The sequence below is a fragment of the Sprattus sprattus genome (assembly GCF_963457725.1).
Source record: "Sprattus sprattus genome assembly, chromosome: 1".
Lineage (NCBI taxonomy): Eukaryota > Metazoa > Chordata > Actinopteri > Clupeiformes > Clupeidae > Sprattus > Sprattus sprattus.
In genome coordinates this window covers 13,000,174-13,017,261 of record NC_137920.1, presented here as the reverse complement: position 1 = coordinate 13,017,261, position 17,088 = coordinate 13,000,174, and the positions used below count along the sequence as shown (strand labels likewise).

At 41.5% G+C, this 17,088-nt stretch overlaps 1 protein-coding gene across 1 annotated transcript in view; it reads left to right on the top strand.

Moving 5' to 3' along the window:
* Positions 1-15,049, top strand: part of LOC308377297 (NACHT, LRR and PYD domains-containing protein 3-like) — a gene marked incomplete at both ends in the record, with an annotated part of 29,345 nt that extends 14,296 nt beyond the window's left edge. The window contains 5 exons of the mRNA XM_080853880.1: positions 5,908-6,078; positions 6,695-6,865; positions 9,436-9,609; positions 10,124-10,170; positions 14,499-15,049. Coding sequence (XP_080710006.1) covers positions 5,908-6,078; positions 6,695-6,865; positions 9,436-9,609; positions 10,124-10,170; positions 14,499-15,049 — 1,114 coding nt within the window. The remainder of the gene's footprint in view (positions 1-5,907; positions 6,079-6,694; positions 6,866-9,435; positions 9,610-10,123; positions 10,171-14,498) is intronic.
* Positions 15,050-17,088: the final 2,039 nt, after the last annotated feature.

Genomic DNA, 17,088 nt, shown 5'->3' with positions numbered 1-17,088 from the left:
CCCTGCCCAAGAATTCTTTCCCTGCCCAATGAATATTGATGAGTTAGATTTGACAGGCCGGTGATTGCTCCTCCCCCCTGTCACTGTCACCTGTCAAAGAGGATGGCCAATAGATAACAACCCTGAAATGTCTCTCAGTTTTGAAAGTGCATAATTAGTTAGTGGATATAACTAAGTCAGTAAACAAGTAAGTGGATATATATTAGAAAAAAGTGCATAATTAGCAAATGCATGCAAGTAAGTGGATATAACTAAGTAAGTAAGTGGATATAATAAGAATCAGAATCAGTAACAGATTTATTGTCATGCAGGTTTACACCAAGAAATTGCTCTGGTGTATGGGTACAGTAAACATATAAACAAACCCAACACAATAAGTACTACACATAACATAAGACATAGAAACACACTAAGTACTACACATAACATAAGTACTACAGATAGACCACAGTATGAATACAGATATATAAAAAGAGTGTATATAAAAAAGTTAACTAAGCAAGTAAGTGAATATATATAAAAAAAGAGTGTATATAAAAAAATCCACTAAACGAAGAGGGGATGTGGACATCGGACCATGGAGCTGCCGATGAATCAGCACAAACGAACACACAGATGACACATTTCACCAACCAGGGACATGTCACCTGTGTGTCGGTTTGCCTGTTGCATGTTGCTAAACTAAGCAAGTAAGTGGATATACTGTACAAAAGAAGTATAATCATATCCCCCCAGCATGCCAAGCCTCAAAACAATTCCTCTCTGGGATAAGGCAAAGGTGGATACGACACGCTTTGCACTTCCAGAGGGTTTTTGTTTGCTTTCCCCTATACTTTCTGCAAAATGCACATGTCTTGCGATTATCGCGAGTAGCAACCTCACAAACTGGCATACAAACATTGCTGGCATTCATTATAGGGTCTGTTTGTGGCTGAGTTTTTAATGGAACGCCAAACAGCTGAGCAGTGAGCTCCTCAATGAAACGCTTGTGGGACAAGCTGTCCTTGTTCAAGCTTTGCCTGAGTTCTCTGTGTAGAATGTATGCATTTGTTGCGGCTATGTCTATGAAGTGATACAAGAGCTTCTTGTACCACTTCATAGTTCTGTGTTGTGCAGTGTAATATTGTATTAACTGGTCAGAGAGATCCACACCTCCCATGAACCTGTTATATTCTGTCACAGGTGAAGGGCATGGAACAGCCAGAGAAGACCAGACACCCTGCTTGGACTTCACTCTTCTCTTAGCTAAGTCCCCAGTGTAGGCTGTGTGGATGGTGGAACAGACAGACACCTCTCGTGTATCCATCCACTTCACAAACACCAGAGGACCTTGCCTTATCCAGCGTATTGTTCCTCTGGGGGACTTCTTGTTCAGTGCATTGATAGCACTGCGTGGGCACTCCTTTCGAAAGTCTCGGTATGTGCCACACGCGCCAAACTTAGCAGCAAACAAGTCCTTTAGAAGCGTTGGGCTCGTATAGAAATTGTCCATATACACATGATATCCAGACCCCCAGTACTGTTTGTCAATTAGTGACATGACACTGTCATACGAGAGGCCTTGGCCAGTGGGGAAATGGTTCTTTCCGGTGTATACGGAAAAGTCCAAAGTGAAACCATTGCTGGAGTCAGCAAGCACAAACAATTTAAAACCCCACTTGGTCGGTTTGTCCTTCATGTACTGACGCAAGAAGTGTCCTTTGGAAGGCACCATGCGCTCATCCACAGCAATGTTCCTGCGAGGCTGATAGAATGCTTTACAGGCATCCTTGATAGTGTTCATGAGGGGTTTGAGCCGGAACAGTTTGTCGTGTTCTGAGGTCCCCCTCTTGGCATCGTTCACGCTGTCCTCATCTGGGTCGCTCATGTGCACATTCCAGGATATTGTGCGGTACCTGTCTCTTGGCATCACCTCTGCTGGGAATGGGACAGTGAAGATGTGGCCTTTCCTCCAGTATCCTCGTACATCATTCAGCTTGACCATGCCCATGAGGAATATCAGTCCAATGTATCTGTAGAATTCCCCCACACCTACATCCACCCATGTATACTTCACTCCTCTGGCTATGGACCTAGCAGCCTGCTTGTTGGTGTGTTTGCAGAGAGTTTCCACGGCATCACGTGAAAAAAACAATTTGAACAGGTCCAGAGGACTGTAGTTGTCCGCTGCATTCAGCTGCACACCAGGCTCCCTTGCAGGAAGAAATCGCAGTGTTGCTGGAGCAACATCAATGTCCTTTTCTGACTCCCATGTCAACGGCTCCTGCTGGGGCAGACGCTGTGACAATGGCTCCTGTTGGAGATGACGCTGTGACAACGTCTTTGTCTTCTTTTTGGGCAGAGGTCGTGCTCTTTTGCGGGGTGATGTAGGTGCTATGTTCTCCTCGTTGTTTTCCACGTTGTTCTCCACGTTTCTGTAATAGAGTAAATAAAAACAATGATCAGTTGCTTGTTCAGGGATTTTTGCAACATAGAATCCCAGAGCTGCAATTCACACTTTACAGCAGTTTCGGCCATTCACACCTGGCCTGGCCTGTTTCGATTCACACCTATCAGACGTGTTTGAATAGCCTACACTAATGACTAACCCAAGGGGAACAACATACTTTTAGCGTTAGTATTTGTACTTATTTTGATGCAGACAACAAAACTGCAAACATCGACGTATATAGCGAGATAAAGTTATGTAAATGATTCATAATCGCCATATAGACGGTAGTCGCCTGGTTTACTCCTCTTTGCGCACACAATAAACCCCAAACATCGACAACAAAATGTCGGCGTACGTAGCAACATAAAGTTATTTACCTATATTATTCAAAACCGCTATACATACGGTAGTTACGTGTTTTATTTATTTTAGGATAGACAACAAACTGCAAACATCGACGACTGTAGCGACATAAGGTTATGTATGATTCAAATCGCCATATAGACGGTAGTCGCCTGGTTTACTCAGCTTTGCGCACACAACAAACTCCAAACAATATAAAGTCATTTATATTATTCAAATTCGCCATACAGTCGTAGCGTGTTCTACTAATTTTTGCACACACAACAAACTAGACGCCAACGGCATAATAAGCATACTATGCCATGAGTTTTACTCCCTATAAGTAAATCAACACCATGCAAGAGCCAGTCAAGTGAATATAAATTACTTACTCATCAGGAATATCCTGAACGGGGTCAAGACGAAGCACGAAGTGGTTATGTTCGTCCTCACTGTCTTCACTACTTTCATCGGATTCGTGGTTGTCCTCCTCGCTTTCCAGGTCAAGTTCCTCCTGAATTTGTCGTAGAGCATCAGCAGCAGAGATGGGAAGGGGCATGTTGTCTCATTCTCAGTCGAAATGTAAACAAACATACGACCATGTGGACTGGCTTATATGGGTGAAAAGGGCGATTACTGAGTGCTCCTCGCCACGGCATGACCCAATAGCATTCGCCGAATTACCATTTCTTACCATATGAATAGCCACCGAGTGCTAATGGGTGCGTATTAGGAGCTGAATTCTGGCTCAGACAGTGAAATGTGCAAGTTTTCGTTCGATTCTCCTGACAAAGTGCCTATTTATTTTTTAGTTTTGAACTTTATATATTTTAAAAGAAAAGGGTTCAATGATTATGTGGGTGTTATTTGTATGTCTGTAGGTCAAAAACTCGCGGAGCTTTAAACATTTTTTGACAAAAAAAAAAAATATCCCTGACAAGGGATATCGACCTTAGATCGTTAAAGTAACGGAAGTCAGAATTTCAAAATAAGAGGATGGATTTCAAAATAAAAGTATATTGCGGTTGAAGCGGTATAGCCAAATATCTCCCGGTAGACACATTTCTACCGTTGCACGGTATATACTGAAATACCGCCCAGCCCTATGCAAATAAGGCATCAATTGACACCAGGGGCCCTATCTTGCACCCAGCGCAATTGACATTGTCACCGACGCATGTATAATTCCTATCTTGCACCCGGCGCACAGCGCGATTTTTCCTCCAGAGGCGGGCTTCGAAATTAACTTGCGTCGACATGGGCGGGGGCGGAACAGAGAAGGCGTTTCTCTGGCGCAAGTGGTATTTTGCAGTTTCAAAACAACGCCGTGCGCCGTGCGCCATTGACCAAAAAAAAGCTGGTCTAATGTGAGGCGCAATGTCTAAAGTCTGTAACGCGTATTCAGAACGCTATTTTAAGGGCGCATGTGCTTGCCCGCACAGTATAGGACCTATAGGCTACACTTTACTTCTGTCGTCTTCACGAGAGATTTACACCAATTGTTTGGCAAGCCATATATAATTACAAGGAAAATAAAGTATTTACCACATGAGGAAATCATTGTGATATCCGTATCCAAGACATTTTAAAACTAGGCATACATCTAGCGTACACAATTGACCCAAATGATTCAGGTTAATTGAAGCTGCGTGACATTTGATTTATTGTATGGCTTTGTTGCATTTATTTAATGCCAGTATTATTATAAATCTTGTAAACTCATCTCTGTGTATGCGGACTTTATTTATGTACCTTGGGTTTGGTCAGCTGGTGCACTGGCTTGGGTGCCGATTTCCATGCCCCCAAATCCCTGCAGGCTCTCAGGCGTGAGGGTAGACGTGGCGATGTCCTCTGCTGCTGTCAGATCCTGGGTCGAGGCAGATCCACCTCCCGTGAAGGCACGAGAACGTGTGTTGCCTTCCAGCTTGGATGTCCCACGTCTCCGGACGTCATTATAGCGTTTTCGGCAACGTTTTCGGGTGCCCCGTTGCAGAAACAATCACGGCAATATCTTGACATGCTTGCTTGACTTTGCTTACTTTTGGAGGGTTTCTCGCATCCCCATATATATCTATCTCCCGGCTTTTTACAAAGCCATACAATAAATCAAATGTCACGCAGCTTCAATTAACCTGAATCATTTGGGTCAATGTGTAGGCTACGCTAGATGTATGCCTATTTTTAAAATATCTTGGATATGGGTATCACAATGATTTCCTCAAGTGGTAAATACTTTATTTTCCTTGTAATTATATATGGCTTGCCAAAAAATTCGTGTAAATCTCACGTCGGTCTCCTCGGCTGTGAACTTTTCCGGTCTTCCACCAGGTAATTCCGCCATCAAAATAACAAGCCGCTATGGACTATGCGCTCCTCGCTCTTAAAGGGAATGTGAAATGACGCTCGGATTGGTTTATTGCATATTACGCCCAAACCACACCTATGGCTGAGTAACCTCCTTTGGACCAACCCTTTTGACACTTGCGCTGGACGCAAGTGTGTTTTTTCCGCCGTTAAAATAGCAACTGCGCCATAGAGCCGCCCACACAGCTACTTGCGCTTGGCGCCGTCCTACTTGCGTTTCTGATCGGCAAGATAGGGCCCCAGGTGTTTTTTTATGTTATTCACCTCCCTACCTTTAAGAAACTCTTGAAGACCCAACTCTTCAAAGAGCACCTCTCTTCCTAAACTGGCACCTTGGCTCAACCTGCACTTAAGCAGCAACATGCCAGCACTTCTTTTTTTTTTATTCTTTCTATGTCGTTTTATAAGCAATATTTATTGTTACACCAGGTTTTTTAATGCTCTTAGCTTGATTGTTCTCCCTTGTACGTCGCTTTGGACAAAAGCGTCTGCTAAATGACTAAATGTAAATGTAAATGTATAATGTCTGTTGGTACAATGGAATACACAGATAAGTCCAAATCAAAATATTAATTTCTTCGCTGTTCTTCCACAAAAGAAACTCTCTTTCACAATTTTTGATGAAATGCTATATTATACAGCTATATGTTTGTGTTCACAAAATATAGCTGTGCTTTGATCATGTAAATTAAATTTTAATGTTTAAAAGTTTGAAATTGTCAAAAAAGTATTGCATTGTAAAATGTTTGTTTTGCCATGCTGTCTTGTAGACTTGATGGGTGTAACCTTAACCGGGTGTCATGTGAAACAGTGAAGAGATATCTGCAGTCTGGCAACTCCTTGATACAGCTGGATATGAGTTGCAATGCCCTAGGAGATTTTGGAGTTCAGATTATTTCTACAGGACTAACTAGTCCCCACTGTAAACTGCAAACCTTGAGGTTTGTAGACATATTTATATTGACCTCATGTATTAGCTGAGGTCTTAGATCATTGGGAGCATTCCTGTGTGACATCAACAGTTGATCACATTTCACATGTGGGTAAAGCTGAGAACCATTTCCCCACTATTTTAATGTGTCTGTTCATTCATTTTTAAAATATGAGTGTATTCCTGAAGTCCATGATTCCTATCCCACACACTTTTTTTTTAAGAGTAAGTGAATTGCCCAATGTAGGTCCTCAAGCTGTCTGTCCAAAGTCTCCAGTGTACGTCCACAGTCCAGGCTTTGTAAATGGGAAACAAAATATACCACCAATCAACCTTTTGTGAAACATCATCACCAAATCATGCATCTTTTAAACTATTGTTTTTATAAAATATATGTCAAGGTTTAGAGAAAATGGATTTGGCTCAACCACCAGATCATTTCAATTTTATAAAAGAAGCAATATTGTCATAAGCTGTTGTGTACTCTGTTACATATGTAAATGTTCTTTATTATTCATGAGTGGTGCTTTCACACTTTGCCAATAATACGCCTATTGCCTGCATTCCATAAATACTGTGTGTGAGTTGTAGAACACCATGGTCTAATTTTTGATGTATTGTTACAGACTTGGTGACTGTAAACTCAGTGGTGAATCCTGCAAGATTGTGGCCTATGTTCTACAGTCAGCAAACTCCCTAGCAGAGCTTGACCTGAGTCACAATGATCTTGGAGATTCTGGAGTCCAGCTTCTGTGTAAGGGACTGGTCAGTCCTTGTTCTGAACTGCAGATATTAAGGTTGGTGTTAAACTTCATCCTACTTTAAGGAAATTCTTGTTTGATAATCTTCATGTCATATTAATATTTGTATCACTTTTTTAACATAATTATGAATCAGACCCCTTGCATTCCTTAGTACTCATCTGTATGGACAGCAAACTATAACCTTTGTGATTTAAGTGTCTCGCAAGTGGTGCAGTTCGTTTTTATTAGTTTGCCTTCAATCTTAAATCAATTACATTGACTTATTAGAATAAAAAAAAACTGCGTCGTTGTTTGAAGTTTATGATGAGTGATATAATTTTAGCTTAGGTTCTAATTCATGAGACTTTGGGTCTGATTTACTAACAGGATTGCGCCCATTTCTGGCGTAAAATAGCAGTCGACAACATGAAACGGTATTTACAAAGGAGGCGCATTTGAGTAGAAGCGCATTTTTACGCTTTGTTGGTGTAAACCGCAAAGAGGTGGGAAGGTATAAGAAACCTGGGCGTGAGGCGCAAATATATGGGGGGAGAGAAGTTAAGTGCGCCTAATGATGTATGTGGCATTTTCAACTTGTATAACACTTTTTCAGTTAAGCGAACCACAAATCATTAGACGGTACAGGTTTACCAGCAACGCAATACTTCAATTACTGAACCAGATCAGAGACGACATCGAACCCTCCAACCGGCGATCACATTCCATTCCATCAGTTGTTAAACTCCGGACAACATTGCAAATATTGCCATCCGGATCATTTCAAACAGTTATAGCATCAGCAGTTGGTATATCTCAGCCTTCACTCAGCAAAATATTCACCCAGGTACTCGACGCATTGCTACGGTGCACTGGTCAATACATTTCCCCACTGCCATAGCTGAAATTAGAGACATCATAGAGGACTTTTTTTTAAATTGAAAACTTTCCGAACGTAATTGGAGCTAGTAACAGTCCCACCTTCAATCCACGAACACATTTACCGAAACAGAAAGCACACATATTCAATGAATGTCCAGGTCATTTGTGAGGCCAACATGACCATTACTAACGTGGTAGCCAAATACCCTGGATCTGTCCATGACAGTTTTATCTTCCGGAATAGTGCCATCTATGCAACGGGGATTTTGGAGAGGCCTGGCTACTTAGTAAATGTATTTGTTTCAGTGGGGATATATTGTAGTGAACCCATGTCCCTTGTAGAAATTATTAATCTCGCCATGTACACATCTATATTGTTATATTAGACAGTTTATGCATTTATGCCACTAATAGCATATTCTTTATAATCGTGTTCTTTTAAACATCTCGCTGTAGGTGATGGCAGGCAGAACAACAATAAACCGCGTGCACATTGAATCAGGTTCAGTGATTGAGCGAAAGTTAACCAATATATCTATCTCCTCTTCGCTGAACCTTAGTTTTTTCTTCCTCGAATCTCCATGGTAGCAGTAACTTGCAGGCGATTTCTCCCGTCTTTTAACGGTGCACTAAATAATGATTGCCCAGCGCGGATTTGGTTTGATAAATACCACGGATAATGCGGTAAAAAACACCGTGCGTTAATGTGCGCCTGGTAAAGGCGCAGATAAAGCGGCCGTCGCAATGTTAGTAAATCAGTACCTAAAGGGCGGAGTAAACACAGATTGCCCAGCGCGTATCTGGTTTGATAAATACCACAGAAAATGCGGTGAAACACCGTGCGTTAATGTGCGACCACAGATTAAGCTGCGGTCGCAATGTTAGTAAATCAGACCCTTTGTGTCTTCAGTTTAACTGCAGGAAATACTATACAAGTATTTTTTTTTTTTTTAGTGCTGTCAGTTTAACGCGTTATTAACGCAAACCCATTTAAACGCCGTATATTTTTTTATTGCACGATTAACGCGTTGTAGATTAACATTCTTTTTGCCCTCCCAAACTGTGTAGTAGGCTAACGTTACGTTTGAGAGAATTGTGAGCGCGATATGGCGAAATGGATGATAAAAAGCTTCTGAATAGAAAGTTTACCTTTAAAAGTTGTGTTGTGCAAAAGAAGCAAACTTTACTGTTGTCTGAAAATGTCAACAGGCAGCTGGCTGAAAGCACAGAAGTATTAGGCTTCCCTTTTATTGGTAACCTAACTGTTATGGTTCATTGTTTTTTAAATAAGAGGCCTGACTTCTATGTTGACAGCAAACTTGAAAAAAATAAATATTTTATACATTTTTATCTAATTCCTTCTTATTGATCTCACCAGCAGAGCCCGGTAGTACTCTTGTAAAGTTGGTTATTGGAACTAAGTTTTCACTGAAGGAAGGGAACACGTGGATTAATTCAGAAATTCACAAAAACAAACAAACAAGCAAAAAATTCTGTTACGTATATTGCCTTCGATCATGATGTCAGTGTAGTGCAGTCAACACTTGACTGCATGATATCAGTGTAGTCAACACTAGAATGCCCCTTTAGCTGTTTTTAATATAGGGTTTAACCCTTAACCCTAACCATCCATATATGTCTACTGTGCTACTCTCTCTCTCACTCTTTCTCTTGTACTCTCTCAAACTCTCTCTATCTTTCTCTCTCTTTCTTACTCTTTCTTTCTCTCGTTTTCTCATTCTTAGACTGTCTGGTTCTCTCATCTCAGAGGAAGGCTGTAGATTTCTGGCTTCAGCTCTTTCTTCAAACCCATCTCATCTTAAAGAGCTGGATCTGAGCTACAACCATCATGGAGAATTAGGACTAAAGCTGTTATCTGCTAGACTGGAGGATCCTCACTGTAAACTGGAGACACTTAAGTATGTACAGAGAATCTGCACATGAAGTACATCTGTAGTACAGAGAAACTCCACATACATGAATTCCTGTAGTTGCATTATCACCCTTTTCATAGTCTACTTCAATTTGAAGATTTAGAAAGTAACGGCATGTCATAGACAACCTGATGGAGAAGCCTACATATACTGTAGAACGTGATGGGACTGGAGAGGAAAACTTTTAGTTAAATTTTGGTATGATGGTCATATAAAACAGGTGGAGAAAAAAAGATGGATAGCCTGGTCAAGAGATATTCATGTTCTGTTGATACACAATCTACTGTATGCTACTGTAGCAATCTTTTAGTTTACTGTTAGTAGGATGGGCATGAACGTACTTGTGCAAGCCAATGGAACAAAAGAGATGGATGGCCTGAACATGAGATTTGTGTGTGTGTGTGTGTGTGTGTGTGTGTGTGTGTGTGTGTGTGTGTGTGTGTGTGTGTGTGTGTGTGTGTGTGTGTGTGTGTGTGTGTGTGTGTGTGTGTTTTCCCAGTGTGGACCACTGTACAGAAATCAGACTCAGACCAGGGGCACAAAAATGTAAGTTATCATTTTCAAAAGTTAATGTTAAGACCCAAATGTTTCTCCAAATGTTAATGTTAAGACCCTTAAAAATAATATCTAAAAAACAGAACAAATACAATACCAAAAACCAATAATAGTGGTTCATTTGGAGTGTGTATTGCTTACATAGCGCTATAACAGTCCATTGCATTAATAACAATCACCAAAGTCATATTTTTATTAATCATAATTTATTTAAAAAAGATTAAAACAGAATCAAATGTCATACATAACAGAATGAAAACTTAAAAGACTCAGTGTCCATTGTTTACTTGCAATGGTTGTCCCAAAAGCAGTTCCTTTCCTCTGAAAAGCAGAGACGGAGATTGCACTTTCTGAAGAGCGTATTGGAATATCCTTTAACGCAGTGTGTGCAACGTCCCCTTGTTGTCTTCACCGGGAAATGTGCGACCATGTCCCTGCGCACATCGGTTGGTGTGTGTGTGTGTTTGTGTATAGATGAGACCTATGTCTGCAGAACAGGTGTGTATGGTGTGTGTCTGTGTAGATGAGACCTATGTCTGCAGAACAGGTGTGTGTGTTTGTGTGTTTATAGATGAGGCCTACGTCTGCAGGACAGGTGTGTGTGTGTGTATAGATGAGACGTACATCTGCAGAACAGGTGTGTGTGTGTATATAAATTAGACTTACTTCTGCAGAACAGGTGTGTGTGTGTGTTTGTATAGATAAGACCTACGTATAGATGTGGATATAGATGCAACCATGTCCCTGCTCTCTCCATTTTGGACTGCATCAATGACATTGGGGACACTGAAGAAAGCTCCTTGCTGGTGTCATTCTGAAATGGAAATAATAGTTAGAGAATGTTCAAGTATAACTAATTCCAATGCAATTTAATCCTATTCAGGCAACACATTCCACTGATGGCACATAATACTGTCTGGCTAACCTAATGTGCTCTCTACTTACATTTACAAAAGGATAATACAACCCACCCCAGAACTCTTACACATTACAAACATTCACTTGTGTAACAAGGAGATATTAGGACAAATGGTCCGGATAAAAACCTGGACCTCCACCTTCAAAACTCTGCTCTACCCTTCTCCTCCTCCCCAGCTACCAACCTCACAGCCGATAACTTTGCTTCCTTTTTCACAGAGAAAGTGGCAGCCATTGGGAAACAATTCGACCAACTGTCTGCCCCCCCATAAGGGCGCAACCATCAGTGGCTCATCATTTCCCTCTTTCACCCCTCTCACTGAGAGTGAGGTCTCAAAAAACCTAACAGGTAGCCGTCCAACTACATGCCCGCTGGACCCTATCCCATCCAACATCCTTCAAGCCATATCCCCTGCCGTCTTACCAGCAATAACACAGGTGATTAATGCCTCACTTAATTTTGCAACATTTCCTTCTTCTTCAAAGTGGCTCGGGTAACGCTGCTGCTCAAGAAGCCGTCTCTCGATCCCACTCAGGTGGAAAACTATCGACCGGTCTCACTTCTCACCCTCCTATCTAAAACAATTGAGAGGGCAGCTTCCATACAGGTCACAGAGTTCCTGTCAACAAACACTCTCCTCGATCCAAACAAGTCTGGATTCAAAAGCGGTCACTCCACCGAAACAGCCCTGATCTCTGTGACGGAGGCCTTACAAACAGCTAGAGCAGCAGCTCAATCCTCGGCTCTCAGCCTGCTTGACTTATCAGCTGCGTTTGATACAGTCAACTATTGCATCCTTCTGTCCATACTGTCAAGTATGGGCATCTCTGACAAGGCGCACTCCTGGTTTGAATCTTACCTCACTGGGCGCTAATTCAAAGTGTCAAGGTCATCTGTCTGTACCTCACCACCTCACCACTGGGGTGCCCCAAGGGTCGGTAATGGGACCACTTCTCTTTGCCATCTACACCACCTCGCTGTGCCCTATCATCCGCTTGCATGGTTTTTCCTACCACTGCTATGCTGATGATACTCAACTGGTGCTGTCTTTCCCTTCTAAAGACAACACTGTTTCGGCACGGATCTCGGACTGTCTTGCTGATATATCCACATGGATGAAAAACCACCACCTTAAACTGAACCTGGCCAAAACAGAACTGATGGTCTTCCCAGCCAAACAGTTCATCCACCACAACATCAATATCAATACTGACTCTTTATCTCTTGCTCCATCCAAAACAGCAAGAAACCTCAGGGTCATTATCGATGACCAACTAACCTTCACAGCCCACATCGCCTTTGTCGCCAGGTCATGCCGCTCTGCACTATACAACATCCGCAGAATCAGGCCGTACCTAACCCAGTATGCCACCCAGCTGCTGGTACAAACCTTGGTGAGTTCTCGCCTCGACTAATGCAACGCCCTCCTAAAGGGCCTGCCGGCTTGCGCGGTGACACCACTACAGATGATCCAGAACGCGGCGGCGCATCTGGTGTTGAACCAACCAAAAAGGGCACATGTCACCCCGCTACTTATTGAGCTCCACTGGCTGCCGGTAGCTGCTCGCATCAAGTTCAAGTCACTTATGCTTGCCTACAAAGTGCTTACTGGTTCTGCTCCCAAGACCTAAAAGCTCTTGTAAGGGCAAATGTTACACCCAGGATGCTGCGCTCATCCAGTAAACGTCGTCTGGCACTGCCGCCTGTGCAAGCACGGCAATCCAGACTATTCTCAGTTGTAGTTACACGTTGGTGGAACGAACTGCCTAGTACTACCAGAGCAGGGGCGTCCCTCTCTACCTTCAAGAAGCTCTTGAAGACCCAACTCGTCAGAGAACACCTCCCTTCCTAACTGGCACCTTGGCTTAACTTGCACTTAAGCAGTGACAGTCCCGCACTTCTTTATCTATGTCGTTTTCTATTTCTTGAAAAAAAAGCAGCATTTATTGTTACACCAGGTTTGATTGCTCTTAGCTTGATTGTTCTCTCCCTTGTACGTCGCTATGGATAAAAATGTCTGCTAAATGACTAAATGTAAATGTAAAAAAAAAAACGTTTGACTATATCGCACTGCTAACATATAAATAACATTGGGTTAGGGTTAGCTAAGCCAGTTAGCTAACCCTAACCCATTTAGAATTATTCAAATCTGGTCTAAACTTAGATTTATAACAAATAACCCATTTGTGTGAATCATCAAATGCATTATATTTCTGTATGTATTTATCCTGTATTTGAACATGAAAGAAGTGCAATTCCTCCATGTAGTGTGCAAGGTGCACATGCTATTTTAGCTACCATTTTCACCCAACATTGTAAAATTACAACAATGACATAACAGGCTGAAAATCTAATGTGATGCATTCATTTCACAATAACTTAGTATTTACATCAACTACACATTCTAACAATCACCCAAAACAAATATTTCATGGAATTGACTTACTTCAATGTTGATATATTCAGTTGAATGAAACAATGAGATATGCTTCAAGGAAAGTTTGCAGGTAGAGTGAGTTCATGGCCTTATGCCCACACCTATACATACATTTGCAATCCAATGGCATTGCAAGGCAAGACAATAGGACCCATTGACTAAGTTAATGTGGTCTTTCCCCCAAAAAAACGTTTTTGCAAATGTGTTTTTTGTAGAGATAAAAGTGACGTTGCAATATTACAACAAGGGGTCTTGATTGCCTTCAACCTGCACTTGACAGAATTAGATGTGAAAATTAATACAATAGATTCTTCCTTTGTTGGTTATTTAAGTTTTGACAAAATCAAAAACTGACTCTGGAACTTGGCTGCTTGGCCCTAAAGATCTGGACGAAGAACACAAAACACTCAGTCAGCCTAAACATCAAATTTTCTCTAAGGTTTTTATTTTGAGGAAAGGTCGTTAGATGGCAAACAATTGTGCCAGTCATACTCTTACAACTGATATTGCAGGGAGAATTTCAATATTGTTTTTTGTTTACATTGGATGAGATACAAAATGTTTCCTTCCCACAAACGTTGTAACTGCAAACATAATAACTAGGCAACAGTTATTACATTTGTTCTGAAGTTATTAGGTTTGTGGGATTATTATGTTTAAAAAGTGCAGATTTGTATCACGTTAGTGGGAGTAACATATGTAAGTAAGTAAGTAAGTAAGTAAGTAAGTAAGTAAGTAAGTAAGTAAAATTTATTTATAAAGCACATTTCACACAGCTTTCACTGACCAAAGTGCTGTACATAAAAATAGTGATATAAATAAAATAAAGTAAAAAATAAGTAAACAAATAATTACAATATGAGACGAGCAACAGTAGACAGTGTGTGTGTGTTTGCTAGTCAGAAGCATCTGTCACTCCCCATATTCTGATGATGTTGACCTCTCTTCTCCTCTTGTGTGCAGATGCCTGTGAGCTCACACTGAACCCAAACACAGCACACAGACGTCTCTCTCTCTCTGAGGGGAACAGAAAGGGTACACGGGTGAATGAGGATGAGCCGTATCCTGACCACCCAGAGAGATTTGACGGGTGGTATCAGGTGTTGTGTAGAAAGGGTCAGTCTGGACGCTGCTACTGGGAGTCTGAGTGGACAGGGCGTGGGGCTACTATAGGAGTGGCGTATAAAAGCATCCAGAGGAAAGGGGGGATGAATGATGACTGCCTGCTGGGACGTAATGACAAGTCCTGGAGTCTGGAGTGCGCTCCTCACGTCTACTCTGGCAGTTACTCTGCCAGACACAATAATGAACGCACTGTCATACCTGCCTCCTCCTCCGGATCCAGAAGAGTAGGAGTGTACCTGGACTGGCCGGCTGGCACTCTGTCCTTCTACAGCATCTCCTCTGACACACACATCCACCTGCACACGTTCCACTCCATATTCACTGAGCCCCTCTATCCTGGGTTTGGGGTTTGGCATGACTCCTCAGTGTCCCTGTGCCAGATCACATGACCTCTCCATGCTGCAGGAACACAGGAGTCACCCACTCCTACTCAAACACATGTGTGATGCTGTGATGTTATGGAAATAGTGATATGTGTATCTGTTCATACACCACTGTTTTGATGATACTATGCAAATGATGATATTACATTTTTGTATATTCTGTGCATGTGGGTTATAATAATTGTAATAATTGTTCAGCTATCATTTCATGTATTCTGCTCTCCTTAAGGTTTAGTTATTTGGTGCCTTTGTTTGAAAGTGATGCACTGGTCTGGGGTCTGTGTGTGTGTGTGTGTGTGTGTGTGTGTGTGTTTGGCATAGTTATTGTGTATAGTTATTGTTCATCACCACAGGCCTGTTATATTTTTGCTGCCTGTATTTAGGGACGTCTCTCCCAAGCTATTGTAGTGCCTGTGCATATTCAGCTGTAAGATAAATTGAATAAAATAAGCTGTAAGATGATATTATAAGTCTGTTTGTTTCTTTTGTTTCTCTTTGTTTTTGCACATGGATACTCTGAAACCCCCTGGTGGTGGTGGATGAATACATTGCACGCCACTGGATTATTGTCTACATGCTGCCTTTTAGTGCCTGAAGACCCTCAACACTTAACCCCTTAACAGTGTGTTTTTTGTGAGACAGAGGCATAGCTATTGTGTACTATGTGTGTGTGAGTATGTGTGTTTGTGTTAGGAATAGTTATTGTGTAGTGTGTGTGTGTGGTTCCTGACCTCTGTGTATCTGTTGTTCTGCACATGCAGACTGGGGAAAATGAAGAAGACAGTGAAGAGTGATGTTCTGGACACACTGAAGAGTTGAGTAAATCACATGATATTCTGCACACTGGACAATAAAAACATGCCATTTTATCCTGAAATAAAATGTCTTAATAAATATATTTTGAGAATATAACATGGGAGTGGCTTTACAGTGATGGATGTGCTTTCAGTATTTGATAATTAAGGTTTTATTTTTCTCTAAAGTCAAAACAGAGAGTATGAATGTGTTCTTTTCCCATGTGTCAACGTCAAATGCATGAATGACTTAGCCATCACATTCATTGGAGTAGTATAATAAGTAATGATTTCCACACAATGCATCACTGTAGCATGCAGGTATATGAGTGAGGGCAGATGTGAGTTTGTCTCCAGAGTGACTCTTCAGGCAGGTGTAGGAATGAAATGGGTTTATTTCACATTTTGATGGAAAGCTGCTCCTGTGCTCTGTGGCTTCTCACAGATCATCTTCATCTAGTCAGAGAGATGTCATCTCTTCAAACATGACCTTGGAGAAAATACCTCTCTCATTCAAGCTGTATTCAGCATCATTTCCATTTTATTATGAAAGACTGATTGTATGTTTTTTTTTGTCCTTGTATGCAACAAAGGATATGTTGGCAGTCATTTTGCTCACAAGCTCTTTGTAAAATCAACATTATCTCTACTGTCTCTCTATTAGTTAAAGTGTGAGGAACCATACACAAATTAGTTACACAGAAATATAAATAAACTACTCAAATGTCTTCAGACACAAACTACATGAGGGCCTTAAAAATGACATTAATTTTCAAATAGAGAAAAAGAAAAACATGATGATCATAGAGATGCTGCAGGTGACAGACTATCCAGCAGTTTGACTGTGTTTGGGTACATTTACAGATAAAGTTTTACACAAACAACAAAGAAAACAGTGTTCATTTTACAATCTTGAACGCAGTCATTATCATAATCATCATTGTTATGCTTCACAAATTCACTCCCACTCTCTCCAAATGTTATCTTCTTGATGAATGTCAGCAAAAGAAAGATCAGTCTGCTGAATGGCCTAGCCCTGTGCAGAGCATAGTCACGTCAACATCTCACTCTAACGTCCCTATGGAAAAAGCAAGTGAAATGGAACCTACCGACATGCTGCCGACAGCTGACATGGAATGCAGAGCGATGTGTGGAGCAGGCGCTACGTAGGCCATCGACTCGCTAGAAACAACACTAGAACAGTGTGACCAGCCTGCTTTAACGAACCAACAGGTGTTCATGCATGGGCAG